This window comes from Crotalus tigris, unplaced genomic scaffold (genome assembly GCF_016545835.1).
Source record: "Crotalus tigris isolate CLP2741 ecotype Arizona unplaced genomic scaffold, ASM1654583v1 scf7180000017568.13789103, whole genome shotgun sequence".
NCBI lineage: Eukaryota > Metazoa > Chordata > Lepidosauria > Squamata > Viperidae > Crotalus > Crotalus tigris.
This window is the reverse complement of record NW_024096479.1, coordinates 948,714-966,065: the sequence shown is the minus strand read 5'-3', so window position 1 is coordinate 966,065 and position 17,352 is coordinate 948,714. Positions and strand designations below refer to the sequence as shown.

The window sequence follows — 17,352 nt, the reverse complement described above, 5'->3', positions numbered from 1 at the left end:
CAATGAATAAACATGAAGAACATTGAATTAAATGAATACATGAATAAAATAAACATGAAGAACTCCTAGAACTAAAGAGGAATTTCCTGACAGTTAGAACAATTAATCATGGAACAACTTGCCTCCAGAAGCTGTGGATGCTCCAACACTGGAGGATTTTAAGAAGAGACTGGACAACCATTTGTCTGAAATGGTATAGGGTGGACTAGAAGACCTCCAAGGTCCCTTCCAACTCTGTTATTCTGTTATTTTGTAACAATGTATTGGCATCACAGTAGGACTCTTTTTTTCTCTCTCTCTGCACATGTAATACCTATGCAGAAAGGATTATTTAACTAGCTGAAGCTGTTTGTGTATTCCTCCACCTGTGTACTTAAGAGAAGTTACTTTGTGGACTACAATATTGTATTACCAATGCTTGGTCATCTGTGTTATTACTTGGTAGCCATTAAGATAAAGAGACAACAGAGGCTCCCTAATCTAACATCCTTCAAGAGGAGGGAGAACACTAACTACCTAAGAACAATGTTCTCATAAAAAAAGGCTCACTTAATATTTACAGGTGCTGCCTCCTGGAGATCCTGTTTTGTCTAGAGCAGTGGTTCTCAACCTGTGGGTCGTGACCCCATTTGGGGTCGAACGACCATTTCACGGGGGTCACCAAACAACGCAATCCGCCATTTTTTTCCCCTTTTCCTTAGCTGTGCTGCTCCCTTTTATTCTATTGGCTTTTGAAAGCCAATAGAATAGACTCTCTCTCTCTCTTTCAAAAGCCAATAGGAATTGTCCAGGCTGTCTCTGCCCTGCTGAGCCCACCAAGAGTCCCATTCTGCAAACGGTGCTGCACCAGTTGAGTAGTCCTCGACTTACGACCGGTTGAGTAGTCCTCGACTTACGACCAGTTGGGGTCGCAGCATTAAAAAGGTTGAGAACCACTGGTCTAGAGATAAAAGTAATCGGCAAAAGCCACCAGATAAATCTTTGGCAAAGATTCCACTATCTAAAATTATATCAAATCTCTGATAAAGTAGGCTACCAAGCCATCTTCACGTGTGATGGTTTATAACCCCTCTCTTTTAAGAATTTCCATGTAGACTCAAAGTTCTGGGAGGGCACGGACAATTACTGGCTTTGGAGTCCAACCACCACCATTCCTGAGGTTCCTGACATACTGAAAGGATATAGATTAGCATACCTTTTTCTGTTAACTCTCTTAATTAATTTTAATCTACTTTTATTTCATTCAATAAACTCATTCTGGGTTATTTCACACTGGTTTGAGCCTATTTCCTTCAAATCCTAAAAAAACGTACTGGTTTCTGTTTGTCTACTGGACTGCCAACACAATCATTCCCCCATCCATAGAAAGGTTCCTATTAAGTCACATGATTCTATTTATATTATAGTGCAATTTTAGCAGATAAGCAAAAGCAGATTTGCTGAGAAAAGGGAACACTTTTAACACAAACAGAAAAGAGAATTTTCTATACTTGAAAGAAATTAAAAAGTCCAGTGAGAAATCAGGATTGAATATTTTAAAGAGCCAAGACAATAGCTAACAAGCATCATAGCCACTTGGCCTCACCTAGATTATCCCTCAGGGCACTGGCCTCTTGGTGAGAGTTGAAATTGTAATTTTCCACTAATTTTAGCCTCATTCGTGAATAGTTTTCCACATTTGAAAGTTTCCAGTGAATGAGATGTGGTTTCCTGATGAAAGGAATATACCAAAAGAAATTGAACAACATTAGGCATGTGATATTACTGTTTGTACTGAAAAGAACGACAAGATGTGAACACAAGATTTTTTTTTAAAAAAAAAACTGCAGCAATTAAATTTTCTTTTTTATATTTTTTTTTCTCCATACTGTTCCAGGGGAAGCATGAAGATCCCTCTAGTTGGGGAAAATAACTTGATTCTTTCTTATAGAAAATGACCTCCAAGCAAGCTGAGCTGGGTCTCTTTGTTATACTAGAATCATATAGGGAATTTTCTATCTCGCTTTGAGAATTATAATTATGAATTATCTCTGCCAACAGCTCAAAGCAGTCCCCAAAAAAAGAGGGGGGGGGGTTTCAACTAGGCATTTTTATTGTGTGTGAAGTCAAGGCTTCAACAGGAGTCATGAAATCTAATGGACTGACCATGATATCTCAAAGCTAGAGTGAGCAGAATTCCATTTGGTAGGGTCTACTTTTTTCCTTTAGGATTCTAAGTTTAATCAACAGGAGGGAGGGAGGGAGGGAGAGAGAGGGAGAGAGAGGGAGGAAGAGGGATAGGGATGAATAAATGAAAAGGCAGGTTTATAACTTGAACCCAGGAATTTGTTCCAGGTATTAGAAATTGAGAATTTACTGTGTGCTACCATAAGCAATATCATTTAAGCATGAAAAAGAAAGTTGTTTTGCTTCTACCTTGGGTGAATAATAGGGAATGAACTATTGCCAAATTATTGGAAGCCAACAAACACTCCATATTCCACCCACCCTGGAAAACTAACCATGCCATCATCAGATCCCAAAATATGCTGGAAAAAATTCCTGGATTTTCTTTTTCTTTTTTTTATTGTTCAGCCACATGCCTTGCTCTAAAAAAGGTACAGTATGCTCCAAGGAGAAAGAAAACATGCTGATCTCCCATACCTTTCAGCCCAAGGGCCTTGTTCACAGACAAGGTAAAGTTTGGCAGCTCTCCACTGTCTCAGAGTTGTTGTGTGCTGATTGTTTAACTGTTTTAGCATGCCATTGTAACGCATATTCTCCTGCCGTGCCCTCCGGTTAAATGGCTCTACAAAAAATTCCTAGAGACAGAAACATATATAATAAATCTTAAAAGAAGTGCTTAGGAAGGACTTGAAAAACCTGTTGCATGAGGGCTTACTGTAATAACAAAAATAACAATCCAAATTGCATATAATATGTAGAAGCAAATGTATTTTTTGAGTCATTAGCCATATAAAAAATATAACTCTGTGCATTACCAGTCAAAAAAACAAATGTAGCTGAGGCAAACCTTTGAATGAAAAATTGATTTCAACAGCAGCCAAAAGAGAATTAGTGTTAAGAGTTCTGTCCCTTCACTGTCAAAGATATAATACTGATGAAAGAGAAATGGTTGGCACCATGTCCTACAGAATCCAGTCTTAAAATGCAGGCAGTCCTCGACTTACAATAGTTTGTTTAGTGACTGTTCAAAGTTACAATGGCACCAAAAAAAGTGACTTATGACCATTTTTCACTCTTACGACTTCTGCAGCCTCCCCGTGGCCATGCAATTTACATTCAGACGCTTGACAACTGGCTCATATTTATGATGGTTGAAGTGTCCCAGGGTCATGTGATCATATTTTGCGACCTTCTGACAAGCAAGGTCAATGGGAAAGCCAGATTCACTTAACAACCATGTTACTCATTTAACAACTGCAGCGATTCACTTAACAAATATGGCAAGAAAAATCATAAAATGGGGCAAAACTCACTTAACAAATTTCTCATTTAGCAACATAAATTCTGGCATCAATTGTGGTCATAAGTTAAGGACTACCTGTATTGCCATCTTCTTATGATTTTCTTGCTCAGGCAAACTCCTGAAAAAGTCACTCAGATTTTACCTGAAATTTGAGCTTGCTTTCTCCCCTCTCTCGTTCCCGTTTATGGATGTTGACCATGAGGGCCTCAAAGCAATCCTTCCAATAGAGCGCCATACGTTCATTGCCATCACTGAAAATGCTGAGCTCGTACTGCTTCATATTAGGGGTAATCTAGTTCATAAAGGGAAAGAAGTTTAAAACACATTCCCTTTTTTGAAAAAGCATTTTAAGAAATTACAACTTACATATTTATCGATGTAAGCTTGCCATTCATCCGTTCTACAATAGTCCTGGAAATCCTCAAAAAAGGAAGGGCTTCCATTAGTAGAAGGCAAGGAAGGCAAGTGCAAGTTCATGAACAGAAGGTCATATATTTTGGAAATAAGAGTTCGAACTAGAGGGATCAAGAAGGAGTAGGTTTCAGTCTTTTCTTGGATTGATCTGCTCAGGATGCCCTCCAGTTTTCCCAGCAGATAACAGGATTCCGCTTGGTTGTCAAGTACTTTGGTCTGAAGAAGGGTGTTGAGCTTGGCTGCAGCCATTGCACAAATCTGGAGCAGGGGCAAACAGGAATATAAATAACAAGTTACAGGTATACATTTTCCCCAAAAAGTATATCATCTCTTCAAATCTCATACATTTTGGGGTCCTGGGGCAGATTTGAAATTTTGAGAGCACACTAAAGGGACTCTAATGAAATGTTTTTGATGGTGGTTGTAGCCAATCACAAGACACTCATTTACTAGAAGACAGACCACTCACTGCACTGAAGCCTTCCCAAGGGCATTTCTGTGCTCTAGAGGCATTACTGAAACTTCAGGTAGTATTTGAGGCTGATGTTTGTTTTGCAGTTTGTTGGTTCCCATTTGATATCATTGTCTCAAGATAAATTAAGTAGAGCAGTAAGCTTAGCAGGAAGCAAATTATTACATAAGGGGAGAATCCACATTTGCCTTTTCTCTTTATAACTCAAAGCACTGCACACATTGTCCTGACTTTCGGTTGGCTCAGGCCTTATTAGTTGTTATTATGATAACCATGTAAGCACAACTCAGTAAAATTAGACATAGCAAAAGCATTTATTAGTGCATCCAAATTATATACTGATTATTAGCATATGCTAACCATATAATGTATTTATTGTTTGTTTATTTATATTTATATTCAAGCCTTCTTTCAAGAAGTCTCAGAAATATATACAGCTTCTTCCTGAATCCTTTCAAAGTTTCTTTAAGGAAGTTAGGCTAAAAAATGACATTCTAAATCAGGGGTGTCGAACTGGTGGCTCACGGGCCAGATGCGTCACATGCAGGCCATGCCCACCCCAGCTCTGCAAAGACAAAAAACCTTGTGATATGTCACGATACGTCATGTGACGCGATCGAGTTTGACATCTGTGTTCTAAACTAATGATAAACTATGATTTATTATGAAGAAAATACTGTGATTTTCTCTACAGATAGATGGAATTAATATAAATATAATATAAAATAAACGACATTTACCATCTGAAACAAATCAGTGGCCTAAACAAAAGAATGGGACCATGGTTTGTACAATAGCATATTCTAATCAGAGAAAGCAGAAGCTGTTACTTTTTCCCAAATTGTATTTAGACATTCTCATACATTTATACATTGATCAATTATACTTTAAATCCATCCAAGTACCAAAGTTATCTTTTATTGATGTATTAAGGGAGAAAAAGTAAAGTAAAGATGTTCATACCCCAAATTTGACAGAACATATTTCTTTGCAAAAGAAAATCAAACTTTATCATATTTGTGCACAGAAGCCTTCAATAATGGAACACACCTGTAAATTATCTTGTCCAATGAATCCAAGAAGCAGCTGGATTTGTACTTGATACAGCTTCACATTTTCTTGGCCAGAAGAGTACCAGATTGACAACGTATCCATGAGGGTCACCAGTTCTTCCAAAAGCTGTGCAAAATTAAATCCAGAATTAAGACAAAAAAAGTTCAGAGTTTAACTGTGGAAGATTGAATGCATTGCCCAGGACACAAGAAAATATAATGTTCAATTACATTCTTTAAAAAATTTTCTATTCTCTCACCATTAAAACTATATAATGACTGATGAAAACTACTGTAGAATTAGAATGACCCAAGTTTGATTATTTGACAATGAGAGGATTTTGATAGATTTTACTATCATTTGTTGATGATCAGAAGAGTTGGAAAATATTTATGTTAAACCCTTGCTAGAGAAAAGTGATCCTTATTTTTTTTCCACACCTGGTTAAACGTTTGAAGGTGAAGAGTCACACAGTGTCATAAAGCAGAAGCCAATGTGATAAAGCAGTGAGTACAGTGTTGCTGGGCAGGGACTATCCATAATGGAAAATCATTGGGTGACTTTGGAGACAATTGCTCTCCCTTACTCCTAAGAAGGAAGCAATGGTAAATCACTTCTAAAAATGTTGCCAAGAAAGCTGCATGGATTTGTCTGGATAATCACAACAAATCAAGACTGACTTGCACAGACAAAGTATAACTGACATAGTCAGGTCTACTTATGGACAACACTGTCACCTAAAAAGGAGGGAGGGGAAAACTGAGAAAAGAATACTGGTGAAGTAATTCAACTGTTCATTTCACAGAAGCTTTGTAAGTGGAAGGTAAATGTCAAGCAGATAACAGAAATTGCTAAACAGCAACATTTGTTATCACTGTTTGTTCATTTCTTCACAAAATCTTTGATTAAACCTTAAAATGTATTTCTTGATAAATCCTAAAGTTTTTAAAACTTACATTTAACAATTAAATTTGGAAAAAAATATTCTTAGAAAATTTACCAAATACTCCAATAATAGTTGGGGACAAATCCATGTAGATTTAAATGTAGCTGTTTAAATAAATTTCTTGTATTTTCAAAGAGGATAAAAATGGCACCTGATAACATGTTTCCAAAGCTCTTGCTATATAGTTTCATACTGACCTTTTCTGTCCAGAGTCTTGAATTCACAAGACCTTCTGCTTGCAGGAAATCCTGAACAATGAACAACAGCCGGAAAGCATTTTCAGCATACACTGGGAAGGATTTGGCTTCTCTTGTGTCAGTGACTGCCCACTCCAGCATCTTCTCTAGCAAACTAAGTTAAAGAGAAAGAGGTGGCACCAAATAAGCAACTTTTGTGAATGTTAGTTACTGATGGAAAGGCAGCAGGAAAACAGAACTAAACCCAACGTTGTTATTATCTAGCTTTTGCCATTGCAAACCAAGAAATTATATTCTGTGAAATAGTCTAGTTATGTTCTCGAATGTTACTCAAAGTTATGTTCTACCTTAATTTTCAAATGAATTACTCTGGATTGTCAAATAAAAGAGTTCCCATGAGAAAGTCCCATTGTTTTAAAGGGCTGCTCTTGTCGAGCCAAAAAGCCCCAATTCTTCTGTCTTTTTGTACGAGCCTGAACACCTGGCTCTGCCCTTGGGACCCAACATGGGGGTACCATACTAAGATAATAGCAGACCTCCAACCTCATCCCATGCCTCCGGCTCCCTCCTCGCCCATCTTTTGATTCATGTTGCTGTACTTTCATTATGTTTTATTGTTATATTTACATTTTTTATAATTTTTATTCTATTGTTGTAGGTCACTCAGAGTAGCCCTACAGCAAGATGGATGACAAATAAATGTAATAATAAATAAATAAATACATAAATAGATTTTTACCCATTCCCTTTTTGTCTTGCATACCTCAAAAAAGTGAATAATCACATTCTGGTGATTCTTCAAGTGGGAATAACTGGCATGGGCTGACAGAGGAAAGTAGATATTGTGCTCTTTAAGTTATATAAACACCTGCTATGTGGGCATTTTGGTCCTGCTATCACTGCCGTGTCTGAAATTCTGCATTTGTTCAATAAAACGTAAGAATTTAAAAAGCTTTTTAGTTAGCATGCTTTCAACAGGAAATGAAAGGAAGCAAATCAAATCAGTATTCACTATTTACTCAGTTTCTGGGTCTAGAATGTTCTAATGTGTGAATATACAAGAAGCTAGTTTCTGTTGAACTTAAATGCAGTTAATATACGTAAAATTATTTTGCGCGGGTACATTGGGCCCTTCTTACAAAGAGGTAAGCCCCTCTTTTGGACATTCAATCTCTGAATATTTGGACCATCTTGCAGAGAACTCATGGCTCAAAATGGAATTTGAGGATGAATAAACACCATACTACCCACAAACAGCAGGGCAGTGAGTTAACTGTACTGTTAACTGTAGATACTCAGTATCTAACAACTAACAAATAATACTATTCAGTATGGATTTGTTAAAAATCTCTGCTTATTGATGCAATTCAAGAACTGAACCATTAACTCACATGGTCTGACTTGTCATACCGTTGCCATATCATTTTGCACATGGGGATAACCGTAAGAATTATAATACATTGGAAATAGAGCTACCACTGATTTGTGAAATAAGTGCCATTTACATTACTGAATACTGTAAGGATGGACTCAATTTTTTTAAAAAAAAAAAGGGACAAGAAAGATACTTTTGAGCAATATGGACAAAATTTTTAGCACCTTTTTCCTTCTCTTTAAACATTTTATACCATATGTGGTGTTTATACTGTTAATTCAGACCACATTAACATCATTTCTCTTTTCTGCTTTCCATTATCACCTTTTTCTTTCCATAAAACAAATTTTGAAAAAGTAATAATTTGACCTACTTGAGTTTAATCTCATCTGATGGTCGTAGTAATTCATTAGAGATGCCCAATTTGGTAAGTGCAGAAAAAACTTGACCCTTCTCAGTCCAAGCTGCATCATCTGATCTTTCGATGCCTTTCCACATCACACAAAGCAAAATATCTGTCAGAAGCTGAAGGAGATCTTCTTCACATGCCTAGAAAAAAAAACAGACATGCATTTTAAAAGATTACAGTATTTTTGAAAAACATCTTCCTAATTTTACTTATACAGAGCAGATCAATTCCACTTCGTAACAAAGATTCACAGCTTATATTAAAAACTGCTGGTATTACAGATTCTAAAACGACAAAGGGCAGCTTTTTTGACTGATGGGGCCCAGAAAATTATACAATCATATCTTACACTGTTTTTTTAAAACAAAGAAAAGGCAACATACTGAAAGGGGCAGCCTAAAAATAGGTGCAAAGTGCAAGAAACTAAAAATAAGAAAATAAATCACCCAGAGCAATTTGCATGGACAGTTCTAAGAAAGATACATCTCTCTCATTCATTCATTCATTCATTCCTTTTCATTCATTCATTCCTTTCATTCACTCATTCATTCATATTAATTTGTTGAAAAAATGCACATCACCCATCTTATACAATGTAACCTTAGATGGCAACCATCAATCAAGCCAGTATAAATATAATTAAAATTAAAAACCATAATGCTCCAACCAAAGCATTTCTGAAATATCAGGAGAGAAGAGGATTCATGGCTCTTCCAAGAGATGCACATCTGGAAACTGGCTAACTACTTGTCTGCTTACACTCTCAAGCAGCTCAGATGGAGGTAACAGGCAGACTTGAGAGAGAAGCAGGAGCATCAAGTATGCATTTATGTACTCTGGGGATATTTCACTGAATTCTTACTGTTTAATGTTATTTTTTAAAAAATCAGAACAACCCAGCAAGGAGGTCTTTTAGCCATGTACCTCATGAATTTCAAATAAGGAAAGATCAGCAGCGAATACCAGCTCTTCTGTAGCATTTGGTTCCTTGTCAAGCTGTCCAGAAAATGTTTTTGTATTTTCAATAGGGGAAGGGGTGCTAGGCAGACTATCAGCCATCTGGCTCCCACTTTCACCCAGTTCATAAGAGTCAACACTTGAGAGGTCTAAGCTTAAATGTGAAGGATTCTTCTGCCACAAGTCCTCCTGATCCTCAGGCCTAAATGACATCTCCCCCATGGTTGTATCCTCCATCACTGTCGCAGATTTGCCGTCTTCTAAGCTCCACTGATCACAGGAACCATTAACAGATGCAAAACTGGCACCATCTTCCCCATCAGCCTTAGAAGTACGACACTGTTGATGGTCTTTTGCACGCTTGTCATCTCCTTTAGTAGAGTCACTTTTGGTGTCCCTCACACCATCCCTGACATCAGCATGCTCTTTCAGGAACAGTCGAGACAGTGTCTCCTGCCACCCAAGTTGCTGAGAAATCTGTTGTGCTGAATCTTGTTGGGCATGTAGGATTTGCAAAAGCTACCGAAAACATGGATTCAAATACAATACATTGTAAAAGGTTTGTGTTTTAAGATTTATTTTTGTTTCCTGAATGAAATAAAATAAAATAACATTCTCAGTTTCTTATACATCTACTTATCCTTCTTTCTGTTAGACCTATAAACTAACACTAACTTAAGCATTAAATGAACATGTACATTGTAAGTACTAAGCTAAATAAAACCATCTTTAGAAAAGCCCCATTTAGATGAATAGGGCATTGATTGTTATTAACTTTACATCAGTTTGGCTAGGGCTCTTTCCCATATTCCCAGCAGCATGCTTTCTACAGCTTCTAAAGAAAAGGAACTCTAGAAATTAAGGAAAGAGCAATAAAATGAAGGTGAACTAGGGAAGCTAGGACTTACATCTGTTGGAGAGGGATTGCTTGGTGGGGCGGAGGAGAAGCAAATGTTACCAGTAGGAAGAGCAAAACCATAGAATGCTTTCCACTAAGTTGCTATTCCTCTCTCAGACACAGAGAGAGAAAGGTAGGCAGGTAGGTAGGTAGGTAGGGAGGGAGGGAGGGAGGGAGGGAGGAAGGAAGGAAGGATGGATGGATGGATGGATTCTGGTTGCTAGTATGGCTTTTTCTCCAGCAGCTAAAGCAGAAATGGCCACGGAAGCACAGAGCCCCATGGCCAGATGGGAGGGTGAGGTCTTGCAGCAGGATAATTAGAGACCTGCAAGTTACCAACCTCCCTTAGGCTTCTTCTCCAGGTGAATCAGAATGCTGTCATAAGACTGAGATGGAAGCTGCTTTATGAGGATATGTCCTTAGGAAATGATTAGAGGAACATTAGGGTGCTAGGGTTAGAGGAACATGAAGAAGAGGTCCAATTATAGGATCCTTTCCATAATTATTTAATTCCTAAACAATGCCCACATTTGTCCTTTCAAAAGTAGTAAATTTAATTTCAGTATGTATTTCTGTCTACTGGACGCATAGACATCATAAAAATGAAAGCACTGAATAACAAAAATATAAAACCCACAGAGCGCTACTGAAAAATGCTCTTCTCAGATTATGTTCATTGTGCTATGAAAAACAGACGAAGGGAACCAGATATTGTCAGCCCTATGGATAGGCTACACCAGGAAAAACAACTGCACAGGAAAACTAAAACTATATTTTATTGACAGAAGATCTGATAACGGAATCTTGCATGTCAGATTGTGCTTTTCCTACCATCCCTCTTATATCCCAGTGAATCAAGAGATTCAGTCTGAACGAATCTGCCTCAATACTATCTTGTTTCCCAGGATTTAAGGACTGTTTCAGCCCTCTTTGTTTATATATCAGTGGTTCTTGCCTATTTCCTCAAAGACATCTCTCTCTCTACAGATATAAAGATAGGGTTAGCATTAAAAAATGCAGATCTTACTGCAAGAACTATGAAAACCGTTAAGAAAGAAAGCCTGTGACTACCAAGGCCTATCCTGGTTTTGGACAGGAAGAGGAGTTCCCATCTGTCCCATGTTCTGATAATAGATTTGCAGACTGTCTTCTTATGACTTTGATGGAACTAGCGGTCTCACTAGCCATTAGATCCTAATTTCTCTCAGGGTGCGCCATCAGCAGGAATATTATTGAAGATAGACATATTATTTAAGGGAGATGGATGTACTTGCATATTCTGCAGTTACCTCCACAAGAGCAATGGTCTGAAGAGTTCACTAAGTATTTAAGAAATCCTAATGTCCACAATTATTTTCCAGACTATTAATAGGCTGACCACTATTTAGTATTAATGTGCCCTCCCCACAAGGAGACTAACCTTTCGACAGGCAGCCACTCTTACGTTTAGATCTGCTCTGTGAGCCAAGTGCACCACAGCTAAAAAGTCCTTGCAATTCACAATTGGATCTGCAGAGTACAGAAATGGATTACAACAATAAAGAAATTCATTTCTGTCAAAATGCCATAAAAGCACAAAAATATGGCTATCAATATATGTTTGCTATTTTGCTAGCTAGCCACATTTGTGTTATTTGCAGAGTTTACAGCACTTTTACTGGGCATGTGTTGTGTGGAAAAGCTAATAAACATTTGAGTACCAGCATGCAGAATTTGGTTGAAAAGGTTCTTCATAAGAGAAGTGCTAAGTGGAGATTCATTCAGGAGCAGACCCAGTCCAGAATAGCCAACTTCTCTGAGCTTCATACGTTGTTTGCTCCGTTCATAAACTTTAGTGCATTTCAGCATCTGCTCTGCAATCTGCAAGAAAAAAGATATATGAACTTCTCAGCAGGGGACAAACTGAAAATTCTGCAGTGCCTATGTAGCTTGTTTACCCCAAGCAAGGTCCACCTGCAGGCAAGACCTCAGTGGCAAAACAGAATTCAAATGCACTTTCATAGAAAAAGTGACTGTTTTTTTAACTCTTCTTTGTTATTTTCCTGTTGAATTTCTGGACGTTACACTACACAATACAAAATAATTGTTTTCATGATTGTAGCCCAAATGATGTCTATGTAGGAAAGGGAATCTGCAAATCACACAGCTGAATTAGATTGTGTGTGATTTTGATAGAAAATGAGATGCAGAAACACAATTCTCATACGGAAGCCAGATTAAGCTTTCTTTCCTGACCTCATGGACCTCAGCTACTTAAGACACATCGGCATCTCTCTATCAATCATCCAAATATCTCCCAGAAGAAAAAGTATTTGTCAATTCCCTAAACTTAATACTTTGAAAGAGGAGCTATGCCTTGTTCCTTCTTCCAAAAAAACCCATGTCTCATATAAAATCCACAATCTTTCTAATACTATCAATCACTTTAGGAGAGATGTAAAAAAAAAAAAAATTACCTTGAACACAAGTTCTCGTAGCCTATCGGAATACCTCTGATTCAGTAGAAGAGCATAAAGGATGTCTGCATTTCCTGGCTCAAAAAGCAGTAAGAAAAGCTGATCGCGGGTTGGACAGGTGTTAAGCAGGTTGAAGAGCATATCTAGAATCCCATACAGCTTGGGGAAAAAGAGAAAAAAAGGGCACACAGAGATGATCATCTACGAATCTAGAATGCAAAATCACTCCTGACATTCAATATCATTCCAACAACATCAGTCACCAGTGACTTATCTGAAATATAGGTATGCTTGAAAATGCAAAGAGCAACAACTCCTGTTAAGAGTTGCCCCAGTTATTCAGACAAGGGTCATTTTTTTCAGCTTATTCAGAATATAACTGAACTTTGAATCTCCTCTGCATAGGAGGATATGTAGCAGAGATAAAGAGATCTGCAAGAACAGGCGACAGAGAAATACATGGCTGCTCAAATAATTTTAAAAAGTACCAGGAAAAAATGATGGATTTTGTTAACGTTTGGGAAGCCTCACATAACCTCATAGTCTTCCCAACAATCTTTTCCATGAACATTTTTATTCTGTTCTAATCTATTACATTATTATCTGGAAAGGCTTATCAGAGCAGCTTTTAAATCAATCAATCAATAAAAAGAAATTACCTCTCCTTAGGCTTACAGCCTAAAAACTGTAGCACAAAAGAAAAAGGGATGGAGAAAAGGGGACACACATACACACACATACACAAACACATGCGTGCGCGCACACGCACACATACAAATCAACTTATTCTTGCAAGTTTCTAACAACCACCTGGCATATAAGAAATGGGCTACTGAAATCTTAGTGAACCTCCACAAAATAAGCAGATTATGCAACCTTCCATAAAATGACTATAATACACCCAGTAAACTGATGATGATACAGGATAGATTTTAACTTTTTTGCTGGGAGTTTCTGATATTTGACCACTCCAGCCACAGCATGACATCCTCACTAAGAGAAGACAATCTTACTGCTTCTCCCGACAGGACAATTTCTGTGAAGGAAAAGGAAAGATCCAGACTAGACACAGCAGCCATAGATCTACAGTAGTTTGTGGAGATAGTAAGTAGTTTGTTAACAAATGTTGGTTAAGAGGTGATCTCAGTCTAATTCTTAAAAATTACTGTATGAAAAGAACAACAGAAATCTGGATGCCGAGACAAGAATTGGACAAGATGAGCTTTGGATCTACAATTAAGAGCTTATGGACAGCAAAAATCACACATTCACTATGTTATATGCTGCAGTATTTATTCATTTAAAATATTTTTATAGTACACCAAACTCTGGGTGGCTCCAAAGCAATAGCTAAAATAGCATCATTATACAATTAATATATGCATCTATCGATTAAAACCACAAATAATTAATAAGAACAACCTGGGAACATAATAAACTTTCACAAGCAGTGCATCACCCTCTCATTCTATCTCAAGGCCTGAGGGAAGAGCCAGGTCCTAAAGAGTTTTTGGAAAGGCTAGGAGGGTGGAGTGGGGTCTGCCAAACTTCAGGGGAAAAAGTGCTCCATAGGGCAGGAGCTTCTATGGAGAAGGGATGCTTCCTAGCTTCCACAAAATCTTCCTAGCTTCCACAAAAGGGCAATATTTAAAGGAAGGGATCAGGAGCATGCCCACCCTATCAAATCTGGTAGGAGGGTTGATGTTTTTAGGGAGATGCAGTCCCACAGATAATCTGGCCCTGTGCAGTATAGGGCTTCAAAAGTAATAAACAGTCCCTTGAATTTCACTCAAAAGGAAACCAGAAGCCACTGCAGCTCATGCAACAGACATGAAACATGGGTAAACCCAGTGGCACCCATCATTATACACATCACTGCATTGTGCACCCCACTGGAAGTTATAGCTTCCAGATGGTTTTCAAAGGCAGCCCCATGAATAGCATAGAGTCACTCTGAGAATGAGATCAGCGGTTCCAAAATTTGACAAATAAATAAATAAACGCAAATGGGAAGTGATCAAGGCATAAGTGACTGTAATCAAGGCCTCCCGGTCCAGGAAGGGGTACAACTGGCATACCAGACAAATCTGTGCAAACACTGCATCCTCATAGTGTTGAAAGGAAATAGTATCCCTGTGCAGTGGAGAGGGGAATTGAGGGAGTTTGGTTATTCTGTGAAATACATGCACCTTCAGTGATTCTGGCTACCCCCTTATTCATTGCACCTGTTTTATTGATGGTGGTGGCTTCTTCCATTGTTATGGACAGTTACAGGAAAAGAGGGAGATGAAGAGATGAAGAGCAAGACATAATAAGTTACCTGTTCCTCATCACTCGTGGCTGCTATATATCCGATTACGCTCTGGACTTCCTCATGTGTCCCACCTTTGGTCAAGAAGTATTTGATTAGTCCATACAGAGATGTCCTGATTGTCCTAAGATCATCTGGAAGCAAGTCACTGTCCCTAGAGTGGTTTCTAACAAAAACAAGGATTGTCAATTAAAATATAATAATCAATTCTAATATACACTATTTTCTTTTCACAAGCCATTCCTCCTTGTTCCTTAAGTATCTGTGTCCATTAAACTGATGTCATCAGAGCAGAATTTCAGGGTTGATTTCCAGACTGACAGCAGAATGATTAAATACATGGATCTCAAATGTAAGAGTTTTAAAAGACATAAAAATAAAAAATGGGGGAGGGGAGTAATCTTTTATAAAACCCTCTCTTTGATGTATTTATACTAGTTAAAAAGAAAGACTGAAAAATATTTTAGTTTTTCCATTTAAAAATATTTTTATATGAATGCTACAGTATGATTTTAAACTGAACATTTGTTTATTGTCAGTGTTTGGAAGGAGGCCTTTTATTTTATTTTCAAATAATAAAAGGGGGGGTTAAGCTATGCTTTATGCAACTGAACCTAGATAATTGTGGTTTATTCAATAAACTACAGTTAAAACCACAATGAAATAAATCACAGCATAGGGCAATAGCAGCAATTCAATATTTATATGGTGTCTTTCAAAGATTCAAAGAGTTTCCAGCATGTAGAAAAAAAAACTGGACTTTGAAAAGCAAAGACCAAGTCAAACATGAATACAAGATTCCATACCCATAATAAATTCTCAGCGTATCCAACAAAAACTGCACACCATATTTTTTCCGGAAGAGCCTTCTGCTGTCTTTGATAATTGTGGAAAGGTACTGGATATGGCCTAAGAAAGAAATCAGAAGTCCCTATTAGAATAAGGTTGTAGTAGCCAGACCTGTAAACTCTATAGATCACTGATTAGGTTCAGGTAATCCTCAACTGAGGACCGCTTGTTTAACAACCATTCATAATTATAACGGTGCTAAAAAAGCAACATACGGCCAGCCCTCACATTTATGACCATCACAGTGCCCTCCATGGTCTTATGACTAAAGTTCAGGCACTTGGCAACCAACATGTATTTACAACAGTTACAGCATTCCGGGGTCACATGATCACCACGTGTGACCTCCCCAGGGGACTTCCAACAAGCAAAGTCAATGGGGGACGCCAGGTTTGCTTCACAACCCCAGAAATTTGCTTAATGCCTATGATAAAATAAGGGTCTAAAATTCGGCATGACTCACATTGCTTAGCAACCCAAATTCTTGTCCCAACTATGCTTGTTAAATCAAGACCTACCTGTATGTGATCTATCTATAATCCACATTGATAAAGAGTACTAGGATTTTATTTATCCCAATTGACCTCAGCCAAACCTTCTATATTGTATCCCAATTTCCCAATCCTTTTCTAAGCCCCACAAGCATTTCTTCCACAGCTATATGCTTGCAATCAGTTCAAAGATGTATGATCCCAGAATCCGTTTTTCAACCTCACGTAAGTTCCAGCAAAAGTAAAAGTGAAAGCTGATTAGAGCAACACTTTAAGCCATGGTTTAAAGTAAGCACAGCTAAGAGCCTAAAAGCATGAGTTGTGCTCACAGAGCATGACATCTTTTAGAGGCATTTATCTGCTTTTATTTTCTTCCTACTTCTTGCCCCAGAAAGCCTGATCTAAATCCAGAAAAGCTCTTTTCATTTCATAAAATCCAGTGGGAGATGGCATAGATTCTACTGCTTTACTCTTGTTCAAGAAAAGGAAGGGGAAAAACTCCAGGGTTAAATGATATGTAGCTCCCTATTTGTAGCTCCAGCAGCAATGGGGTGGAATAAAAAGTCTTGTCTTCATCCCCTTTTCATTGGGTTCAACCTGTAACATGCCAGCCTAATTATATTACCATCATAATCAAACCATATTATGTTGCAATGTTCACTTAAAGAGTTATCTATTCATTTACTATTATAACTCTATTTGTCTGTTTGTAACTTTCAATTAGCCAAAAAGTACATCATTGTACAAAAGGTTTTGAACCAAGGTACCTCAAATCGGAATGCATACAAAATTCAAGACTCAATACTCCCCTGTCACTGAAATTTCAAAGATCTTCATATCAGTTGTACTCGGAAAGTTGTGGCCACTATACTATCATGATATTCAGCTGATTTTTTAAGTTCCGATGCTTCCTGCCAGTTTCCCACAAGCAAAGTCAATGGGGAAGCCAGCAGGAAATTAGAAGAAAGATTTTTTTACCCATCCATGCTCATACTGGTTTTTTTATTTAGGTAAGATGACTCAATCGGTCATAGGTTGTCTAGTAAAACTATATT

The 17,352-nt window shown here is 37.7% G+C and overlaps 1 protein-coding gene across 3 annotated transcripts in view; it reads right to left on the bottom strand.

The window, feature by feature from the left end:
- The window catches only part of NBEAL1 (neurobeachin like 1), a 95,203-nt gene that overhangs the window by 27,917 nt on the left and 49,934 nt on the right, over positions 1-17,352 (bottom strand). For all 3 annotated transcript variants that reach the window (XM_039354704.1, XM_039354721.1, XM_039354712.1), the window contains 13 exons: positions 15,764-15,866; positions 14,967-15,123; positions 12,647-12,805; positions 11,891-12,050; positions 11,611-11,699; positions 9,260-9,811; positions 8,300-8,475; positions 6,552-6,705; positions 5,406-5,534; positions 3,836-4,141; positions 3,612-3,761; positions 2,644-2,801; positions 1,586-1,710 (listed from right to left, as the gene is read on the bottom strand). In XM_039354704.1, coding sequence (XP_039210638.1) covers positions 1,586-1,710; positions 2,644-2,801; positions 3,612-3,761; positions 3,836-4,141; positions 5,406-5,534; positions 6,552-6,705; positions 8,300-8,475; positions 9,260-9,811; positions 11,611-11,699; positions 11,891-12,050; positions 12,647-12,805; positions 14,967-15,123; positions 15,764-15,866 — 2,418 coding nt within the window. The remainder of the gene's footprint in view (positions 1-1,585; positions 1,711-2,643; positions 2,802-3,611; positions 3,762-3,835; positions 4,142-5,405; positions 5,535-6,551; positions 6,706-8,299; positions 8,476-9,259; positions 9,812-11,610; positions 11,700-11,890; positions 12,051-12,646; positions 12,806-14,966; positions 15,124-15,763; positions 15,867-17,352) is intronic.